Source organism: Carassius gibelio, chromosome A7, assembly GCF_023724105.1.
Source record: "Carassius gibelio isolate Cgi1373 ecotype wild population from Czech Republic chromosome A7, carGib1.2-hapl.c, whole genome shotgun sequence".
Lineage (NCBI taxonomy): Eukaryota > Metazoa > Chordata > Actinopteri > Cypriniformes > Cyprinidae > Carassius > Carassius gibelio.
Genome location: NC_068377.1, coordinates 32,758,944 through 32,780,958, shown reverse-complemented (window position 1 = coordinate 32,780,958; position 22,015 = coordinate 32,758,944). Strand labels below are relative to the sequence as shown.

The window sequence follows — 22,015 nt, the reverse complement described above, 5'->3', positions numbered from 1 at the left end:
GACAGACCTAAATCTTGCATTTATGTTCAATTGTTACACTTAAGCTTAGTGTATGCATTACACACTGAAGCTGATGACCAAAGAATTCATCTGAATTAAGAACAAAAAAATAATGTAATTGCAGTTTCCTACACACGTTATAAAATATTCAGTCATAATTTAGGTGCTGTGTAGATTTACAGTATTTTATAAAGAATAACAGTTCTTGCTAATGTAGTGGTATATAATGAAATTAAACAACTAATGAAAACCCAAAACTGAACTAAAGCTCAATCTTTGTGTGTTGGTCTGCTGAAGTTCACCTCACCAGGACTCGTTCTGCACTGAACTGTTATTTCCTGTCACTCCCTACAGGAAATGATGATTCTTTGTTTGCCACTTTATTAGATGAGAGGCTGCTTTTGTTTAAACACAGTCACGCGGTTTGTGGTGTGGTTGGTCTACAATCAAAATGCTCTCTAAAAAGAAAAAAAAAGAAAAAAGAAGAAAAAAACTATACATGCAACTTATCTAATGATGTATGTACATGCATCTTCGCAATGTTGTCATTTAGCTAGTAGCCTACATATATATTTTACTTACAGCTATTGCACTACTCATTATGGGTTTCATAATTTATGTTAAATAAATATTATATTAATAATAGTAATAATAAAACCTTCTTTATCTTTTTGAAAATGTGCTGTTTATGTAGAGCTACCAGCTTGCCGAATCTGATGGCCCACAACATTTCAAACATACAAAAAAAAAAGTTTCTATGACAGCAATGTCTCCACCTATTGGTTGACCTTTACCTTTAGTTTTGTGAATGTTTTAAGACTTTCTCAAGATTTGGCAATGTAACCGATGCATCAGAGTCTGCCATTAAGTTTCTACATTTGGATGTAATGTTATATTTTAAACTGAATAACAACTAACTAGTTATTTGCTTGTTTGTTTGTTTGTTTTACAAGTAAATTATATTATTTTGACATTTGAACTGATTTTAGAAGATAATACATAATGTACTGTAATGTAATAATAACTAGGTCTATAGACATACATCAGAAGTTTTATATATATATATATATATATAATAATCTATGAAAAATTATCTATGACGAAGGAATAAATAGAGAATTCAAGATCTATATGATCTGAACTTATTAGCATTATTATTATTATTATTATTATTATTATTATTACTAAATTTACACAAATTTTAGATGACCCTTCTGTACAGTGCATATTATAGTCTGCTTTAAAACAGATGGGCACATGTACAGTGTAAAAGCCACACCCCCTTCAAATAAATAAAGCTGATATCGATTCTTCTCAGTTGAGCTGATTTGACTGGAATGTAAACATGAATTTGTCTGCAACACATCCTCTGATGCTCTTTTTGATAGGTAAATAAACTTTTGTGATGTTTGCTATAGAATGCGGGATAATGACAGAATGACAATGTTTGCCATGAATTGAACAAATATACATATAACAATGTATAGCTACTGTAATATATTGTTCCAAGTGTTACATACAATATAATATAGTACATTTTCTACAAAAATCTGTTCTTATCATTTAATTTGCCATTGTTTTGTCATTTAATTTTTAATCTTATGATTCTACATCACTTTCATGTAGTTCCTTCTCAGTTTTAATCTGACAGTTCATTCAAAAATATGATTATGTAAGTTTTTTTTTTTCTCCATACAATCCTTCAAGGAACTCTAATGTTGTTTGGACACCAACAGTCTTCATAATATAGTGTTTTGAGTTCCACAGAAAATAGTGTAATAAATCATAGAAATTACTTTGTAACAATGTGCCGTGCACAGTTATTTCGGACATGGTCCAACACAATGCATTTAGTGCAGCTTTCTTCTGAATCTGAATTGATGTGTTTCACTTTTTTCCTCATAACATTATTTATTTTTTAGGTATCATCTTTGTAAAACAAGCATCTTTAACTTTAGTGAAAACTGTGAACATTGGAACGACTGTCACTCTTTTGTGTTCAAACATCTTGAAAGAGCCCAGCTACATAGCCTGGTTCAAGAAGACAAATGATTCTCTCCCGCTTTGCATTGCTACTCAATATGTGAGTGACAAACCACCAGACCCCATATATTTGAATGGATTTAACAAGAATCACATAGAGATGTCAGTGAACAGAACATTTTCTTCCTTGAAGATTGTAAAAGTGGACATCTCTGACTCTGGAATTTTTTACTGTGGAAGCTTTTTGACAAACCACATGATGTTTCACGACAAAACACAGTTAGTGGTAGTAAATGGTAATTTTTAAAACTTCATTCCCTCAGTATCTTTTATAATTCAATTTTTTTCATATTCCGTGTAGTTACTATTCAGTTACCATTAATTACTTTGCATTCTATTTTATCTTTAAAGAGACTAATCATTCTGAAGAGGATATTGCAACTGTGGATTGTGGTATGTGTCATACATTTTAAACTATTTGGCACTCATTCATTGCGTTTTTTATTTCTAACTTACAATGATCTTGTTCTCTTTGTTTTTCCCATTATCTGTTTTCTTTTTCTTCTTCTTTTTCTTTTGAATGGTTTTAACAGGGGCGGCTGAAGAAAGTGTGAGATCCTGCCATGTATATTATACCCTGACACTGATCTTAAGCGGCTTGGTTTTGCTTTCCACTGTTTTACCGATTGTAATTTTCATCAGGTTTAAGAAAAGAAACAAGCAGAAAGGAGGCATGTGAACAATGCACTAGCACATATAGAATAGTAAATACACTAGTATACTAGTATACTATTAGATTTTTTTTTTTTTCTGCAATTCTGGGATTAATAATGATGATACAATATTTCTATAAACTGATAACTACTGTCTTAGGACAGCAAATAATAATGATGACTGTCTTTTTTTGTTTAGATGCCCAGCGCCATGAAAACAGTGACGAGATGAACCAACAGTTGGAGCAGGTACAGTATATTATAAAAAAATAATTTTTAACTTGCTGAGATTCACAAATGGTAAATGATGGGCCCATATAAATATAAATATAGAAAAAATGCATGAGCATTTTTTTATTGGTATATATACTGTATTATATACAGGCACAAGATGCAGACGTGAACTATGCAGCTCTAAGTTTAAACAAGAAGAAGAACAGAAGACCAGTAAGAAGATTGAAAGATGTGGAGCCTAATGTAGTTTATGCTGCCACACGGTGATCCACAGATCTTCAGACCCTATGTAACAAAACACAAGTGAAACACTGCTTATGCTAAACCATACATCACTGTTAACTGCATTGTATTGCACTGGTGTTAGATCCAGTCTTACTAGACTTTTCTCCGTCCTGATAAATTCAGACAATTTTTGAAAGAGGATACATTTTTATTCATGAATTCATGTTTTCATAATTCTAACATATTTAAAACATTAATTTCATCAAGTATTTCAACAATTGTAAATCCTGTTTAAATGCATTTATGGCACCTCTACAACATTAAACAGTCTGTGTAAATGTAGCTGTTGCTGCTTCAGATGCATCCTCTGTGTCACCTTTCCAGTATTAAGTTGGCATTAGGTACTCATTGCAGAATGATCTGAACTGTCTGTGTGGAAAAACTTCAGATCTGCAGATGGTGATATGGTGTAATGCCATGAAGGTTACAAATACTGATAAAAAAGATAGATAACACGGAACCATGGTATACATGAAATAGTCTTTATTATATCTGAAAAAAGGGTAAATCCAACTCAGGGATAAGGAGCAAAACACAAACACAACTTAGTAGACCCGACAAAGAAACATGAGGCAGACTATTCATTATACACTAGACTTGACGAAGGATAGACAGGTGCAGGGAATCAACTAATAATCAAACTAAACGAGGAAAGGAACATGACCAAATAAGGACAAACAGGAAAAGAAATGGGGCAAAACACCAAACAGTATCTCATGTTACCATGACTGACAGGCATGCTGCATTCAGATACATTTTGCGGGATCTAAACTGCTGTTTCGGTTGTGAGAGCTGTCAAGGTAAGTTATATACATAATTATTATTATTATTATTATTATTATTATTATTATATGTACAGTCAATTAAGCTATTTTAATAATAATAATAATAATAATAATAAAAGCTGATCTTTATTTTACCTGATTTAGTCAAACACAGAGAAAGAAAGCTATTGCCTTCAATAAGCAATCACAACTAATGCAATAAGTCGACCTACTAACTATGTTCCATAAACCACATGTCATTCATAGACTATTATACTCACCATATCAAACTCTAGACTCAAATGACACTTTGGTTTAACACAGTTAAGTGCAAAGCATTAGGGTCATTCTTACTATTCTGTTCCATTTCAACTTGGCAACATTCTATCAAAAAAGTTTACATTTCCACGATTTAAACAATATATCTGAAGAAGGGCTAGTTAAACTACAAGAGAAATATATTCATCCAGCTCAGATTATTCATTAATTCAGTCAATATATATATATTTTTTTTTATAAAATTCTTCACACATGCAAGGGTCATATTCCCACCCTGTTACTGGAAATCTCAATTCATAAGTGTTTTGAGTGAACAGTTATTGTAATATTTACATTCCCCCAGCCCCCCCACCCCCGTCTCCACCCTTTTCCCTGGGGATGTATTTTAACACAGTGTTCATAAGTGACATTATGTTAAAAAAACGTATCAACACATTTCTTTTATAATAACAAGACATTGTAATGGAATTTTGGCCCCATTTTAAATTATTTAATTTTACCATTTAATTACCTACACTATAATATGCTCTGGTCCCCTCCCTGCTTACCATGTTGATGAGATGCATAGCAGATTGTCATCACTCAATGGCTGGATGTCTAAGTGGTGCCCACAGAAAAACATAGTTTTCATAGACAATCGGACGAGCTTTTGGGGCAGACCTGACCTGTTGAAAAGAGATGGTCTTCATCCCTCCTGGGGTGACACCGCTCTTCTCTCTAGAAATATGGCACATGGTCTTAGTTTTATACTTGACTAACTGGGGCCCAGGTCAGGAAGCAGACAGACTGGCTAAACCGACCGTCTGCTAGCTGCCTCCCGTCACAGAGGTCAGTTAATTCTCAGCACACATAGACTCTTTCACCTAGATATCATGCTATATAGACTGTGTCTGTTCCCCAAACTAGAAAATACAAAAAAACGTCCAATTTAAGAGTAACAATTTAGATGCAATACGGATAAACAAACAATAAAGCTTGGCTTATTGAATATCAGGTTCTTATCCACAAAAGCACTTCTAGATTTATCTAGAATCTAGATTTGCTCTGTTTGACAGAAACCTGGCTAAAACCTGATGATTACATTATTTTAAATGAGTCATCCCACCCCCCACCCCCAGAATTACTGTTATAAACATGAGCCACGTACAAAAGGTAAAGGGGGGAGGTGTAGCTTCAATTTATAACAATGTTTTCAGGATTTCTAAAAGGGCAGGCTTCAAGTATAAGCATTTATAGACATTCTGAACTCTATTGGGGTTAGACAACACGTCTCAGGACCTACTCATTGTCGAAATCATACTCTAGATTTAATACTGTCACTTGGAATTGATGTTGATGGTGTTGAAATTATGCAGCCAAGTGATGATATTTCAGATCATTATTTAGTTTTGTGCAAACTTCATATAGCTAAAACTGTAAATACTTCTTGTTACAAGTATGGTAGAACCATCACTTCTCACTTCAATCTTCATGATGTATCCCAATTCCTTAGCATATGCAAAACCTCAGAACAACTTGATGATGTAACAGAAACTATGGACTTTCATTTTTCTAGCATTTTAAATACAGATGCTTGAGACTTAAGGAATGTTAAGGAAAACAGTCTGACACCATGATATACTGAGCATACTCGCACCCTAAAGAGAGCAGCCCGAAAAATGGAGCGCAGCTGGAGGAAAACAAAATTAGAGGCATTCCGTATTGCTTGGCAGGAAAGTCACCTATCCTACAGAAAAGCATTAAAAACTGCTAGATCTGATTACTTTTTGTCTCTTTTAGAAGAAAACAAACATTAACCCAGGTAGTTCTTCAATACTGTGGCTAAATTAATGAAAAAATAAAGCATAAACAAGTGTTGACATTTCCCAACATCACAACAGTAATGATTTTAACAACTACTTTACTTCTAAGATCAATACTATTAGAGATAAAATTGTAACCATGCAGCTGTCAGCTACAGTATCGTATCAGACCCCTGAGGAACGATTCAACTCATTCTCTAGTATTGGAGAGGAAGAATTGTATAAACTTGTTAAATCAACTAAACCAACAACACGTACTGTGTGTTAGACCCTCTTCCATCTAAGCTCCTAAAAGAGGTGCTTCCAGAAGTCATAGATCCCCTTCTGACTATTATCAATTACAAATTGTCATTTGGATATGTCTCCAAAACCTTCCAACTGGCTGTTATTAAGTCTATCATCAAAAAAACACAACTTGACCCCAAAGAACTAATTAATTATAGACCGATCTTGAATCTCCCGTTTTTCTCCAAGATACTAGAAAAGGCATTATCCTCACAATTATGTTTCTTCTTAGAGAAAACCAGTATCTGTGAGGATTTCCAGTCAGGATTTATACCATATCATATTATAGTAATGAGACTGCTCTCCTTAGAGATACAAATGATCTGCTCTTATCATCTGATCGTGGTTGTATCTTTCTATTAGTGCTATTGGATCTTAGTGCTGCATTCGATCACACCATTCTTTTGCATAGACTAGAAAACTTTGTTGGCATTAATGGAAGTGCATTAGCATGGTTAAAATCTACTTATATGACGGCCATCAATTCGTAGCAGAATAAACATCCCAAGGTCAAAATGTAATAGTATTATTATACTTGTGGGGACATTTGGATAACGTGGGGAAAACCAGTACACACACCCCCACACACATTGTAATGGTGCAGTGTGTGTAGGCCAACCGTCTCATGTGTTCTTGGCTTCGTTTGGTGCATCAGTTTATCACAGATGAGAAGCTCTGGTGAACACAACACTTGTTTACTGAACATTCAGAGGTGAATATAATATAATATTGCCACTGCAGATTACAGTGTGTGCATCTCCTCTCCCCCCTCTGCTACCACATACATTCTCTCACATGATCTCAATCACGGGGCACTGTTCTCGATATTATAATCACTATACAATGTAATTAGAACATTATTTATTTTTCTTTAAATAAATTATTTCAATACCTACATAATACTCCCTTATCCATCAAGAAAATCATATCTACAACAAAATCCTTGAAATGAGGCACAATACAAAATATATGTATCATGAACAAGACAAAACACATCTTTATGAACAGGGGGCTAAAAAAACCCAAAACATTTTCTTATTAAACCTATACATCAGCAGATCCTTAAGGCATGAATATGTCAGCATGCATAGAAAAACAATTCCAAATGTTACATATCAACCTTACATAAACCAAAGAAACTGGGAAGCACATCCCGAAAGGACAATGTAGTGGTAGGTAACTCAGAAGTTACTCCGACTGCTACCACGCCACGTGCATTCTCTCACACAATCACAGGGCAATGTTATTACGATATTATAACCACAGTTCTATACAATGTATTAGAACGTTTTTTATACTTTTAAATTTAAATCCCTAGAAATGGCAAAATCAAAACAATTTAAATACATTTTCTAATCAACATAACATTCAATAATAAACTATCTTTGAACCTTGTGGGCCCTGGTTATGGGTCATTTCTCTGCTCTGGGTAAAGATTTGATAATGCTTATCTTATCAATAATTTGTGCTGAGAAACTAAAACTAAAATGTAAGCACTCAGAGTCTCCTTTTAACAACTCAAACATATTTGCGGACGCTAGTGAGTTTCCAAGTTTTATGGTGATATTCCATAGACATAATTGTTATACTGTACAAACAGTATTTTCTATCCCCTTCACCTGATTTTTCAAAAAACTTAATTTAGCATTATTTACAAGCTGATTTTCTCATGAAAACCAAAAAAAAAATGTACAAGGATTTTGGATCTTTGTGGGAACATTTTGTCTCCATTATGTAATGCAAGGGTGTCCAATCCTGTTCTTGGAGGCCCACATTCCTGCAGAGTTTACATACAACCACAAATAAATGCACCTGAAACAGTTAATAAAGGTCTAATACTGGGCATACTACTATCAGGAAGGTGTGTTGAGGAAAGTTGGAGCTTAACTCTGCAGGACAGTGGCCCACAGGAGGAGGATTGGACAACCCTGATGCAAGGAATACCTGAACCACACACACACACTCACACACAACAACAACAACAACCACAGCAAAGACAGAAATCATGCAACTAAACTTGTTAAATAATGCAATTTTATGTACCAAAAAAAAAAAAAAAAAAAAAACACGGCATAATTGTAAATGTTAACAAATACTTCAAAAGCAGGAGAATAATAACATAATTTAACCAGTGAAACTGCATTTTCATTCATTTATTTAGCAAATGCTGTTATCCAAATCGACTTAAGAAAGTTAACTGAAATTTTAACATTATTTCTGAATGTCGCCTAATAATAAAATGTGATGTGAGCCTATAGCGACTTTTTCTCTCTCACAAAATGCAATTATATATGAATAGCTTTTTTTTTTTTTACAATGCAGCAAACATTTACATTCCTTTCTTCTCTCTCTCTCTCTCTGGTTTGAGTAGAAAGTGCTGTACTTTGTTATTAGTATAACACTTTGGCTATTATTATTATTACAGACAAAGAAAAAGTTGTAAAATTAAAATAACATTATTAACCGGTATTTTTCTAGTCAAACTGTTGATGATTATTCAGGGGAATACAGAAACGTTAAAATATGGATTCTTGTTTTTGTTTTTTTAAGCCCTGCTATCAACTAGTGATTGATGAACTGGTTATAAATGATTCTTGTCTCTTCTTGGTTTAAGGCATCAGTATCCACAATCTGCCAAGAGAAAAATAGAAAATAAAATCAAAATTTTGTATTCTGCTACAAATTTGCTGTTTAATCTACTATAAAAAGTCACAGTTTTTTGTAAAGTTAATTCAGTCCCTACAAGCAATATAACTTCTAGAAAGAAAAAATATTCACTACAGTAACTGAATATAATATTTGAATGTTTCACTTTGATACTTTGTTCAATACATCACCAACCTGGAAGCTGAAGTAATTTAGTATTGCATAGTTAAAAATTAAAACCTAACCTCATTTACAGTAGATGTAGTTTTATCATTTTTGTATTTTAATCACATTCTGTTTTTAAATTCTGAGAATAGAAAAGGCAGTTACCTGCTTCCATTGATTATTGGGATGATTCAAAGTATCTTAATAAATACAAATAAAAATTTATGGTTAAAAATATGATGATATATATGGCTCTGTGAAAAGATGAAGCTAGTTATAAGATATAAAGATATTATATTATACTAGATATAAAGTATACATAGAGACAAAGAAGCACAACTACTGTATACCTCTAATGTGGATCTTTTGAATCACTATCAGCAGAATTGTAATCACAATCATGGTCATGATGTTCAGTGTTGCCAGAATTACAGTAATTGGGTTCCACGTGAACTGTAAATCTGAAATAGTCACATAGATGTGAGATTTAATGTGCTACAATAAATACATAAAATATGTCGCATTCAACTTATGACCAAAGAAATTGCAGTACTAATTTTTTTTTTCTAGAAAATCAAATATTACCTTCAACAATTAATTTAGTTCCATTTCCAAAGTGTATCTTCCCACATGTGGCAACAGCGCAGTAATAAATCCCAGCATCAGATGATCTGAGTTCAGTCTGAGAGAGACTGTAGACACAGCTCCGGGTAGAAGAGCCGTTCTCTGATCTCTCCATACACTGATCACTCCTGTTATCACGAGTGTAAATGAGTCCTGGATGAGAATGTTCTGATGAATGTCTGAACCAGTAGACGCTGTATTCTCCTGCACAGATCTGACTGATGACCGAACACTGCAGAGACACTGAATCTCCTGGATGAAGTCTGTCAAATACAGGCCGCTGGAGAACTGTGGCCTCACTGGCAGAATCTTTACCTTTAAAAGAAATCCATCAAGATGATGTTATTTTCTACTAATACAATTTTAGTTTATTAATACAGGAGTGACAGCAGTGAAAGGTCTCACAAAACAGCTCGTTTAAAAGAAGTCTCACCACTGTGTAGCAAAATCGTCCCTTCTCCAAACTCAATTGTCCTGATGAAGGTCACAGCACAATAGTAGTTTGTAAAATCATTTTCCTTCAGGTTAATGATGCTCATATTGAAAAAGTTAGTTCCAACTTCAAAAGAATACCGTTCGACTTTGTCAAATCCATTTTGATATATAAAACCTCCTGAGAGATGATTTGAATATGCAATAAGAAGAGGTTTTTTGCCAACAGTCTGTTTAAACCATGAAACAGTGTGTATCATGTCAAATGAATAAGAGCATGGTAAAATCACACTGCTCCCAAGTTCAGCAACTACAAAAGGATACTGGTGAATGACACCCTTTATCTGACATGTGCCACCTAAAAATAAAAGTAATATGATAAGGAAATCTTATATGAAAATTAATGTTCAACAATCAAGATACTAGTCAAACTTACATGCAAACATGGAGAGAGAAACGAAAAACAATACTCTGAACTTCATTCTGCAGAACTTGGCAATTTAATCTAAAAGAGAAATATAAACTGCAAAAAAATTTTTGGAATGATTAAGAGAACTTAAAATTATTAATATAAATTGATGAAGCTCAGAGGAAATACTTACTTTCCAAGAAAGATTATTAGCTAATATAATCCTCTAAAAAGAAATTTGGCTCATGGAAGTAAATAAAAAAAGAGAGATCAGATTACAACTGCACAATAAATTCTAAATATTTTCATTTCACAGTTTGAAATAAACTGGTTATGTGGTGGACAGTGTCCGTTGTGTTCAGATGCTTCCTCTTTTATACACCACCATTTTCAAAGATCAAACACTTTGACACTTTGACGTTTGACTGGTTGTTTTAGAGAAAGGGGCAGAACTATATACTGCCATGAGTCATTTTCATGATTGTGTCTTTACACACACCAGTATGGGGATAGCAGTAAGAATTGGCACAAGCAAAAAACAAAACAAACAAAAAACACACTCAATAAAGTCACATTTAGCTGTATGAGTGACTCAATACAGCATAATTTATGTTGGTTTATTGATACCCCGGGCTTCCTTGGAGTTGGTTGTACTTGTTTACTGTACCTGACCACAGCAGTCAAGTCAAGTCACCTTTATTTATAAAGCGCTTTAAACAAAATACATTGCATCAAAGCAACATTCATTAGGAAAACAGTGTGTCAATAATGCAATATGATAGTTAAAGGCAGTTCATCATTGAATTCAGTGATGTCATCTCTGTTCAGTTAAATAGTGTCTGTGCATTTATTTGCAATCAACGAAATCGCTATAGATGAAGTGACCCCAACGAAGCAAGCCAGAGGTGACAGCGGCAAGGAACCGAAACTCCACTGGTGACAGAATGGAGAAAAAAACCTTGTGAGAAACCAGTCTCAGTTGGGGGGCCAGTTCTCCTCTGACCAGACAAAACCAGTAGTTCAATTCCAGGCTGCAGCAAAGTCAGATTGTGCAGAAGAATCATCTGTTTTCTGTGGTCTTGTCCTGGTGGTCCTCTGAGACAAGGTCTTTACAGGGGATCTGTATCTGGGCCTCTAGTTGTCCTGGTCTCCGCTGTCTTTCAGGGCAGTAGAGGTCCTTTCTAGGTGCTGATCCACCATCTGGTCTGGATACATAATGGATCCGGGTGAGTGCAGTGACCCTCTGATCTGGATACAGAGTGGATCTGGTGGCTACTGTGACCTCGGAATAAGAGAGAAACAGACAAAGTTTCTGGAGCCTTCAAAATGGTCTCTCAGTTTGGTTCACTAGGTTACACAATCTTGGGGAAGACTGCTGATCTAACAGTTACTGATACACTTCACAAGGAGGGTAAGCCACAAACATTAATTGCCAAAGAAGCTAGCTGTTCACAGAGTGCTGTATCGAAGAGTGTTAACAGAAAGTTGAGTGGAAGGAAAAAGTGTGGAAGAAAAAGATGCACAATCAACCGAGAGAACCGCAGCCTTATGAGGATTGTCAAGCGAAATTGATTAAAGAATTTGAGTTAATTTCACAAGGAATGGAAGGAGGCTGGGGTCAAGGCATCAAGAGGTCTTAGAGTTTGGAGGAAGGGTGGATAATCTATGTGGTATTGTCAAGAGGAAAATGAGAAACAAGAGACCTAAAAATGCAGATGAACTGAAGGCCACTGTCAAAGAAACCTGGGCTTCCACACCACCTCAGAAGTGCGACAAACTGATCACCTCCATGTAACTACAAATTGAGGCAGTAATTAAAGCAAAATAAGCCCCTACCAAGTATTGAGTGCATGTACAGTAAATGAACATACTATCCAGCAATTCACTAAAATACATTTTTATTTGTCTTATGAAGTATTCAAATTTGTTGTGAGAGTGTATTGTTTTTTTTTTAAATGTAAAATAATTAAAAGAACAAAATATGTAAACTACTTCAGTATGTGTGCATTGATTTTATTAAGTACACAAGTTTGAGTTGAATTACAGAAATAATTGAAGTTTTCATGACATTCCAATGTATTGAGATGCACCTGTATATCCATGCTGCTTTTAGTGTGCAGGAACTATTAAAATGGTGGAGTGGAAAAGGGAGCATGGCTGAATGAGTATTAGAATTTGTTGCGCTTGGCACAATTGCACTTATTATAATTATATATGTGTCCTCTATACTTATATGGCTTTCAATAGATTCAGTGGTTGGAGTTGGGAAAATAATCAATCTCTACGCCAATGGTCCCCAACCTTTTTAGCACCAAGGACCGGTTTAATGTCAGACAAAATTTTCACAGACCGGGCTTTATGGTGTGATGGATAAATACAAAATAAAATGATACGACTGGCATAAAAACTGTGGTATATTGTAAATATAATAATAAATATGAATCCACTGTGTATTCGTATAAAACTTTATTTAGCAGCGTCCTTTTAACATCGTGCCAACAACATAACATGAATAAAATCCTCTCTGCCCCCTAACCCACTTTTTTTCACTGATTATGGTCACTATGGTGACATTTAAACATGCCTAAAAAATAAGATTCACCACAAAAACAAATATAAAATCCATGAAAATAACACAGAGCATTTGGCCTTTTTCCAAAATAAAAGATCGTTATGGCTCAGCATACTTCTACCTCCACCTCTGTTATTTGTTTTGCAAAAATCCACTGCTCACGGCTCTTCTGGTCCAGTCAGCGCAAGGCTGTGCCACAGTGTTGTTTTGTGCTGAAAATGTAAAAAAAAATATATAATGAGCGAGTACATCATGAATCCATTTTCCAAACCGTGTTTTTGTCTTATCCTGAATCACTATAGTACATCTATAATTAGTGTTTATATTCAGACTATTTTAGTCTGGTTGGGGTCAGCAATGCTGCAGAGTAGCACAGTACCTGCGTGACTCGCAATAGATGTAAACAGAGAGAAGTAGCTCAGGCTACAATCTTCTTCCGCCAGACGCGAGCACCAAAATTTACCAACTGCAGCTTTAATGTAAATTATTTATTCCTTCTTGTGTGGCCCGGTAGCAAATGACCCGGGGGTTGGGGACCACTGCTCAACGCCAAGTCGGTGACTGACGCAAAATTTGATATCGCTTCGATAGACCAATCTACTTTGAGTGTAAACTAATTGAGACAATCCACATTGGTATGCAATTATTGCATCCAGCTGCTGCTGATCACAGCGTGAGTATAAGAAGGCAGCGGGTGCAATGCATACCAGCTTTTCGATTCGAAGCCGAGCAACAGTATTGTTCTGCTTACCTCAACTGTGTCTATGGTGAACTGCGAGTTCAGCATGCTCTGGGAAGCTTCCTGTGTTGGCGAGACAGCGGCGGTCTTTCCAGTGTCGAGTGGGTTGCACACTTCAGGCTGCACTACCCCCTGTCGTGTTGCAAGCGGCCATCTACCCTGTGTGCCTCAGCACTAAAAAGGCATTTCCTAAGAGCAAATTTCCTCTAAAAGAGCTCCACGGGTGCATCTTTATAAAGACGATAGATCGTCCTTATAAGGATGTCGTTTCACCCGTGCGTTTCTGGATGCTGTCGTTACCTGGCCCCGGGTTATGGTCAGAATCGCTGCCTCAAGCACACTGAGCTGCAAACCAGGCTCCGCTACCTTCTGGCAACCGACAGACGAGAACCACTTCTGGCAGTAGCACGGGTGATTTGATGGTCACAAGTGGTGGCAGTAGCATCCGCAGCAGCCTCCAGCAAAGCAGCGCCATGGAGCCGGGCGTGGGTGGGCTGCCCCGCCTGTCCAGGCCCCCGCCAAACTTGGTGGTAAATGAACGAGCAAGTGGCCTTGAGACATGCGACCCAAAGATGGAGGGATCTGCGGACCATCACAAAGCTTCAGGACCTCAGACCAGCTCTTTGTCTGTTACAGAGGCCGGCAGAAGGGGAGTGCCGTCTCTAAGCAGAGGATGGCCCACTGGATTGTGTATGCCATAGCCCTGGCTTATCAGGCTCAGTGTGTGCCCTGCCCGTTCAGGTTGCGAGCTCACTCAACTAGAAGTGTTGCATCCTCCTGGGCATTGGCTCGTGGTGCCTCACTGACAGATATTTGTAGAGCTGCAGGCTGGACGACCCCTAACACGTTTGCTAGGTTCTATAGCCTTCGTGTAGAGCCAGTATCCTCCTGTGTTCTCACCTCAAATGGATAGTGGCACTGAGAGGCCCCGGTTAGTGTTTGCTTGCTTAAACTGCTCCAGAGTGTCCGTACTGTAGACCCTGTTGAGATCCTCCACCACCCTAGGCAGCTGGACACAGCGGAATGTCCGGCGCCAGGCCTTCATAATGAATCCGTGAGAACCATGGAAGGCTGGGTTCCATATTGAGACCTAAGTGGTACTCGTATGTATATAGTCCACGGTATAGCCTTAGAGCCCATGTTTCGCCGACAGACTTCTGCCTTCCCAAGAGGGTTTTAATCACCTCAAATTTCTCCATATACTCCTAGACGGAAGCTATATGTGTATTTGCCCCCGAGACCTCCTTCGGGAGGGATGGGGCTTCCGCAGCGTCCCTGTTCCAAGTGGAATGGGAATGTTTTCCCAGTGTTATCCTATCTCACCCAGTGAGGTAGTGATTTGATTGGTGAGTGGAACTACTTGTTCCGAGCCCTGGCCTATACCTAATAGGGGCACAGGCGGCTCGCACAGGGCACTGGAAGAGGCAGCACCCTTGGCGTGTTGGTAGACCCCACGGCCCGTCGCCATGGTTGCTGTACCGACGCTGAGCTGCCGGGTCTCTGGCTCGGCTCCTCAGTGAAAACCTGGTATGCAATGTGTATTGCAATGTGTATTGGCTCATTTAGTTTACACTGGATGTAGATTTGTCTATCAAAAGCGATATCCCATTTTGCATCGGTCACCGACGTGGCGTCTCCGTTCCCTCCTTCAGGGAACGAGGGTTATCAAACGTAGCCGATACACTCTGTTGCTACTGTCTGATTACATTTCTGGCTACATTTAAAATCGAAATATATTGATCATTTAATATTTGTTGTAATGCTAAAATGTTTGTTTTCAACTTCCAAATGCTGTAGGTGTCCAATGACTGAGAAATAATTATTTAATTGCGGAAAATGTAACCTTATTTAAAGAAGGTGTTTAGTAGGACCATGATTTTGCATACCATTGCATGAATGACTGCCTGACACATAATATATTATTATATTTATGATTGAAAATAAAATTATTAATTAGTCAGAGAGACTAGTTGCTATGCATAAAGGGGCCCATCAGTGTCTTCTTATGGATGAATTGTTTGTCATTGAGTCAGTGTTGCTGATGCAAAGTAGTTACCAAACACTAACTAAATTAGGACCACAGCAAACACTAAGTAACTAAATTAGGATACAATAATGAGTCATTTTAAAACTGTTAAACATTAAACTGTTGATTACTTCAAAACTTTCCTTCATCTGGGAGATGACGGTGGACATGAGTTAGGCTGAACTGATTGTTACATAGCATTAATTTTTCTGCAACAGACCCACTGCTGCTCTTATTAGGTAAATAAACCTTTGTGATATTTGCTATACAATGTAGGACAATAACAGAATGACAATGTTTGCCATAAATTGAATAAATAAATAACAGCAACAGTAATATATAACTATGTATAGCTACTATACTATACTGTACCACGTTATATACAATATAGCATAATATAGTAAATGTTCTACAAAATCATTTATATCAATTAATTTGCCATTGCTTTTTCATTAAATTTTTAATCTTATGATTATACATGACATTAGTTTAGTTCCTTCTTAGTTTTGAAGGATGTGGAGCCTAATGTAGTTTATGCTGCCACACGGTGATCCACAGATCATCAGACCCTATGTAACAAAACACAAGTGAAACTCTGCTTATGCTAAACCATACATCACTGTTAATTGCATTGTATTGAGCTAGTGTTAGATCCAGTCTTACTAGACTTTTCTCTGTCCTGACAAATTCAGAAAATGTATGAACAATAATCTGTTTTCATTCATGAATTCATGTTTTCATATATATAACATCATATTTAAAACATTAATTTAATAAACTATTTCAACAATTGTTTAAAAAAGTTTACATTTCCATGATTTAAAAAGAGTTAGAACGAGTTGCATAAATGTTATAAAGAGCAAAAAAATGTCCCTCAGTGCTCTTAAGGGTCAAAGAAAGTTTATGATTGAATGCTCTGTTGATTAGAAACTGTGTTTAAAGGGTCAGTTCACCGAAAAATTTAAATTAGCTTGTGTTTGGGGTGTTGCAGTCGAACAGTCCAGAAGTCATCAAATTAAGTGCGCACATTCATATTAAATGTGCCTCACACAGTTCTGGGGGTCGGGGGTGGCTTTGAATAAAGGCCTTCTGTAGTGAATCCATATGTTTTTGCAAGAAAAAAATATACTTTTTTTCAAATACAATAAAGACTTTTCTCTCGCTTCCGTTATCTGTCATACATGGAAGCCACTCATAATAAACGTGCCTCACATTTAAAATTCCATTAAAATTTTTGTTAATGTTGAAATTACATTGTGCCTCAAAATACGGCAACTTTTTTCAAGATAATAAACACTCTGTTAAAAAACATTTGCAGGGTAAAGGGAGGGACATTTAGCTCTTATAAAATGTACATTTTACAATAACTGTGCATTCCAAACGTTTATTAATTGAGTTGAGAATGTCCTGTAACACAGAAGACATTTGACTCTGGGATGTGTTAAGAATTTCATGAAAAATTATTAAAGAATATTAACCTCAGCTGGACCAATATGTGTTTCTTGTAGTTTAAAAAGCCCTTCTTCAGATAAAATGTTAAAATGCATAATAAATTAATTATAAGCACCAATACATGCTGTAAACACTTGTTTATCTAGTTTTTACATCCACTGTTACAATATGTCCACCCTACTGTGAAAAACAGTAACAGGAGAGGCATTTTATGCTAAAGTCAGACAATTCTACTCACATGATGAGCAACAAGCTAGTGTGTAATGATCACTCAGAAAGACTGTCAACCTGTTCATTAACCTTGTTTTCAGAATTACAAAAGAATATCAGTTTCCACTATAAATAAGCATAACAGAGTAAACATGTTATGCTTTAGCACATCAGTGAATCATTCTAAAACACAGAAAAATGGGTTAATTAAGAAGTCATACTCTCTTTCTTGTAGATAGTTTGCAACCAGAAATTATTCTACATCCTGAGAATAATGTGATTATGGAAAATTCAAGGGGTGGGTTCAGAGGGGCTTTCTATCAGAGTAACGGGGGGACATTAAATTCAGGCACACAACATGTTTCGAAGACTTGAAGCATAACATTTTTTATAAATAACAAAAATATATTTTGATTAAGAATATTGTAAATAAGAATACACAACAATATTGAAAAAAAAAATTGGAAAACTGGAATTGTTTGTTTATTACTTACATTTGTGGCTGAAGTTATTCAAGCTTCCTTGGGGACATGGTAGTTTAGCCTACTTGCAGTACATGTGTAAGATATGAGCATTTAAAGAAACAAATATTGGCCCATTTTTACACAAAATATACCACCTCATGTGGACTCAAATGGCACTGAATGACCATTGTGCCATCGCATTCATGATAGTTCGTACTGTTGTATCAATGCTATTTGCATCAATATTTTTAATTTGGATTATAAATAAATCAATAAATAAATGAATACAAAAATAAAAATAAACAATTAATCAAGCAAGCAAGCATGTGTTTTGGAACTGTTGGCAGTTACAGGATCTCATGTGTCAGCTAGCGCAGCAATTGAAATCAACCGGAAGGCATTTCCTCTCAACTTTAATGTGAACACTTGGTAAACACAACAGTTTTTCATCCAAATTATGGATTGGAAGGAAAGTGCTTTAGCAGCCACAGACAAAAAGGACAGGTGGTGGGGAAAAAGAATTAAAGTTGTGGACAGTATTTTTATTTGTATCAATCCTGTTCATAAACATAAAAGAGAAAAAAGGAAAATGTCAGATGTACCTCTGAGGAAAAGCACTAAATGTTGTTGCTCAATGACAATAAAGTAGTATTCTATTCTATTCTATTCCATAATGTCTAGATTGGTTAAATTTTAATATACTACAAAAATTATGTTAACAACAACAATTTATTTGCATTAGAAATCAACTGAACTATTGCTTTGTGATCTGTGAATAAACACTTTGTTCTTGGCTAGTTTTCCCTGAAGATCTTTTTGAGGTTGTAAGCCTTTTGGAAAAACTCAGGGATACATAATTTAAGGCATCCGATTCTGTCTGCAGAGGAAAAATACAAAAAGAAGAAAAAACATCAAACTACATGACTGAAAAAACTGACATTTTATGAATTGGTATAAATGTACTGTAGCCTACAAAAACCACACATGTACATTAGAAATAGTTTAGGACAAAATGTTGAGGAAAAAAAGCTTTAATCTAGTTGCTACATTTTGACATTGATACAAATATACTTATTTTCCTCCAGTCAAAATTTATCATCACTGCGAGTTGTCAGCATTTATGGAATGTGCTATTATAAAACATCTGAATAGCTTTTTCAATTTACAGGGCAAAAAAAACAAATAGATTACCTGATTCCTTTGATTTGTGGGTTGTTTTGAAGCTTCTTTGGATAATAATAAAAAATACTTTAATTACACTGATTTGAATTTCAAAAATAGCAATTTACTGTTTAATATTAGTACATTATAGAATTGTACCACAATAGTATGTTATTATATTTACCTTTTCTGTGATTCTTGTGAATTAGTCTCACCAGAAATATGTTCACAATAATGGAAATGATGCTTATTGTGAACAAGGTTAAAACAACTGGATTCCAAAAAGTCAAAGATGCTGAAATAGTAACAGTTTTCATGTACCACCATATATACAAATAAATAAGTCAAATTGTCAGCTGTTGGTATTGTGGTATGTTCTGTAGTAAAATAAAATAGATCTGTACCTTCAATAATTAATTTAGTTCCATTTCCAAAGTGTATCTTCCCACATGTGGCAACAGCGCAGTAATAAATCCCAGCATCAGATGATCTGAGTTCAGTCTGAGAGAGACTGTAGACACAGCTCTGGGTAGAAAAGCCGTTCTCTGATCTCTCCATACACTGATCACTCCTGTTATCACGAGTGTAAATGAGTCCTGGATGAGAATGTTCTGATGAATGTCTGAACCAGTAGACGCTGTATTCTCCTTCACAGATCTGACTGATGACCGAACACTGCAGAGACACTGAATCTCCTGGATGAAGTCTGTCAGATACTGGCTGCTGGAGAACTGTGGCCTCACTGGCAGAATCTTTACCTTTAAAAGAAATCCATCAAGATGATGTTATTTTCTACTAATACAATTTTAGTTTATTAATACAGGAGTGACATCAGTGAAAGGTCTCACAAAACAGCTCGTTTAAAAGAAGTCTCACCACTGTGTAGCAAAATCGTCCCTTCTCCAAACTCAATTGTGCTGATGAAGGTCACAGCACAATAGTAGTTTGCAAAATCATTTTCCTTCAGGTTAATGATGCTCATATTGAAAAAGTTAGTTCCAACTTCAAAAGAATACCGTTCGACCTTGTCAAAGCCATTTTGATATATAAAACCTCCTGAGAGATGATTTGAATATGCAATAAGAAGAGGTTTTTTGCCAACAGTCTGTTTAAACCATGAAACAGTGTGTATCATGTCAAATGAATAAGAGCATGGTAAAATCACACTGCTCCCAAGTTCAGCAACTACAAAAGGATACTGGTGAATGACACCCTTTATCTGACATGTGCCACCTAAAAATAAAAGTAATATGATAAGGAAATCTTATATGAAAATTAATGTTCAACAATCAAGATACTAGTCAAACTTACATGCAAACATGGAGAGAGAAACGAAAAACAATACTCTGAACTTCATTCTGCAGAACTTGGCAATTTAATCTAAAAGAGAAAAAAATAAACAGCTGTCTTGAGAATTTTTGGAATGATCAAGAACTTAAAATTATTCATTTAAATTGATGAAGCTCAGAGGAATTACTTACTTTCCAAGACAGATGATTTGCTAATATAATCCTCTAAAAATAAATTACGCTCACTGAAGTAAAAAACAAAAAAACAATTGCACAATAAAATTTTAATTTTTTCATTTCACAGTTTGAAATAAACTGGTTATGTGGTGGACGGTGTCCGTTGTGTTCAGATGCTTCCTCTTTTATACTCCACCATGTTCAAAGATCAAACACTGTGACACTTTGATTTTTGACTGGTTGTTTTAGAGAAAGGGGCAGAACTATATACTGCCATGAGTCATTTTCATGATTGTGTCTTTACACACACCCATATGAGGATGGCAGTAAGAATTGGCACAAGCAAAAAAAAACAACAACAACAACAACAACAAAAGAAACACACTAAATAATGTCCCGTTTAGCTGTATGAGTGACTCAATACAGCATAATTTATGTTGGTTTCATTTGATAATTTATATATATATATATATATATATATATATATATATCTGCAAACTATATATATGCAAACTGTCAAATGCAAACAATCAAACACATTTTTGATTAATGAGAAGAGCCAGGTATGGGCAGTATTTCAGATACATATGTTTAAAATAGGTATTTGAAGCACTTATCAATTTAAAAAAAAATAAATAAATAAATAATTAAATTTGCATTTGAAAACATTTAAGATTATTATTTTCTTTTTTTTTCAAAATACATAAAATACTGGGGTGTTGATTTAGTTTAGACACACCCCTTCCCCCAAACCCAACATTCATCACATGAGTGAGACTTTTCTGGAATAAGTTATGGTGAGGATGTACCTGTTGATTAAAGTTAAAGGACCACTATGGTCAATCATGAATGACAAGTACAGTTTGGATTACCGGTATGGTTTCGTTCGGGGCAACAACTCCCGCTGATAGTTTTGCTGATAGCACAAACTGATAGAAAAATCTCAACACCTTAAGCAACAAGCATGTTGCCCTTAACCAATGACCAAAACAAATATGTTGCCGAACCCTGCATAACCTGTAGCAACAATCATGTTGCATTTTAAAGATGACCTAATAAATATGTTGCCAATACCTTAAAAGTTTAAGCAACTTATCTCAATAACACCAGATATACTTAAGAAAAAACATGTTTCCAATTCAGCTACAGCTTTAAAGGTGCCATCTGTCATGTCCGGCAAAAAAAATCAAGTCATACTCCACATTCCATACCAGATGGGGGCAGTATGCCTAAATAAAGTGAATTGGTCTACTCCTCCTGACAGATACAAAGAATTATGCCATCAATTTCTTACCCTCATTTCG

General features: G+C 35.6%; 2 protein-coding genes across 6 annotated transcripts; one reads left to right on the top strand and one right to left on the bottom strand.

Moving 5' to 3' along the window:
- Window positions 1-1,300: 1,300 nt before the first annotated feature.
- LOC128017300 (uncharacterized) lies at window positions 1,301-3,483 on the top strand. 4 transcript variants are annotated; one of them, XM_052602619.1, is made up of 7 exons: window positions 1,301-1,388; window positions 1,923-2,083; window positions 2,177-2,279; window positions 2,395-2,436; window positions 2,577-2,714; window positions 2,896-2,945; window positions 3,081-3,483. In XM_052602619.1, the coding sequence occupies exons 1-7, from the start codon at window positions 1,346-1,348 to the stop codon at window positions 3,195-3,197; spliced, it is 654 nt and encodes a 217-aa protein (XP_052458579.1). In that variant the 5' UTR covers window positions 1,301-1,345; the 3' UTR covers window positions 3,198-3,483. The 4 variants fall into 4 exon arrangements, with proteins under 4 accessions (XP_052458579.1, XP_052458577.1, XP_052458580.1 ...); XM_052602620.1 differs by lacking the exon at window positions 1,301-1,388 and having other exon boundaries at window positions 2,042-2,083; window positions 2,577-2,593; window positions 2,686-2,714; XM_052602617.1 differs by having other exon boundaries at window positions 1,923-2,279.
- A 5,123-nt stretch (window positions 3,484-8,606) lies between these two features.
- On the bottom strand, window positions 8,607-20,892 carry LOC128017296 (immunoglobulin kappa light chain-like). Of its 2 annotated transcripts, none has more exons than XM_052602612.1 (7): window positions 20,727-20,892; window positions 20,557-20,625; window positions 10,214-10,570; window positions 9,742-10,095; window positions 9,507-9,617; window positions 9,322-9,356; window positions 8,607-8,976 (listed from the first exon to the last, which is right to left on the bottom strand). In XM_052602612.1, exons 2-7 carry the CDS (start codon window positions 20,600-20,602, stop codon window positions 8,908-8,910), a joined length of 972 nt encoding a protein of 323 aa, XP_052458572.1. In that variant the 5' UTR covers window positions 20,603-20,625; window positions 20,727-20,892; the 3' UTR covers window positions 8,607-8,907. The 2 variants fall into 2 exon arrangements, with proteins under 2 accessions (XP_052458572.1, XP_052458571.1); XM_052602611.1 differs by lacking the exons at window positions 8,607-8,976; window positions 9,322-9,356; window positions 9,507-9,617; window positions 9,742-10,095; window positions 10,214-10,570 and adding exons at window positions 18,095-18,961; window positions 19,276-19,310; window positions 19,430-19,540; window positions 19,650-20,003; window positions 20,122-20,478.
- Between the last annotated feature and the right edge of the window lie 1,123 nt (window positions 20,893-22,015).

Coding starts and splice junctions, on each gene's coding strand:
- LOC128017296 (XM_052602611.1), bottom strand. CDS start 20,602: ATGAAGTTCAGAGTATTGTTTTTCGTTTCTCTCTCCATGTTTGCAT. Junction 20,004..20,121: donor GACGATTTTGCTACACAGTG/GTGAGACTTCTT, acceptor TTTCTTTTAAAG/GTAAAGATTCTGCCAGTGAG. Junction 19,541..19,649: donor AACTAAATTAATTATTGAAG/GTACAGATCTAT, acceptor TTACTATTTCAG/CATCTTTGACTTTTTGGAAT.
- LOC128017300 (XM_052602617.1), top strand. CDS start 1,346: ATGAATTTGTCTGCAACACATCCTCTGATGCTCTTTTTGATAG. Junction 1,389..1,922: donor TCTGATGCTCTTTTTGATAG/GTAAATAAACTT, acceptor TTTATTTTTTAG/GTATCATCTTTGTAAAACAA. Junction 2,280..2,394: donor ACAGTTAGTGGTAGTAAATG/GTAATTTTTAAA, acceptor TTATCTTTAAAG/AGACTAATCATTCTGAAGAG.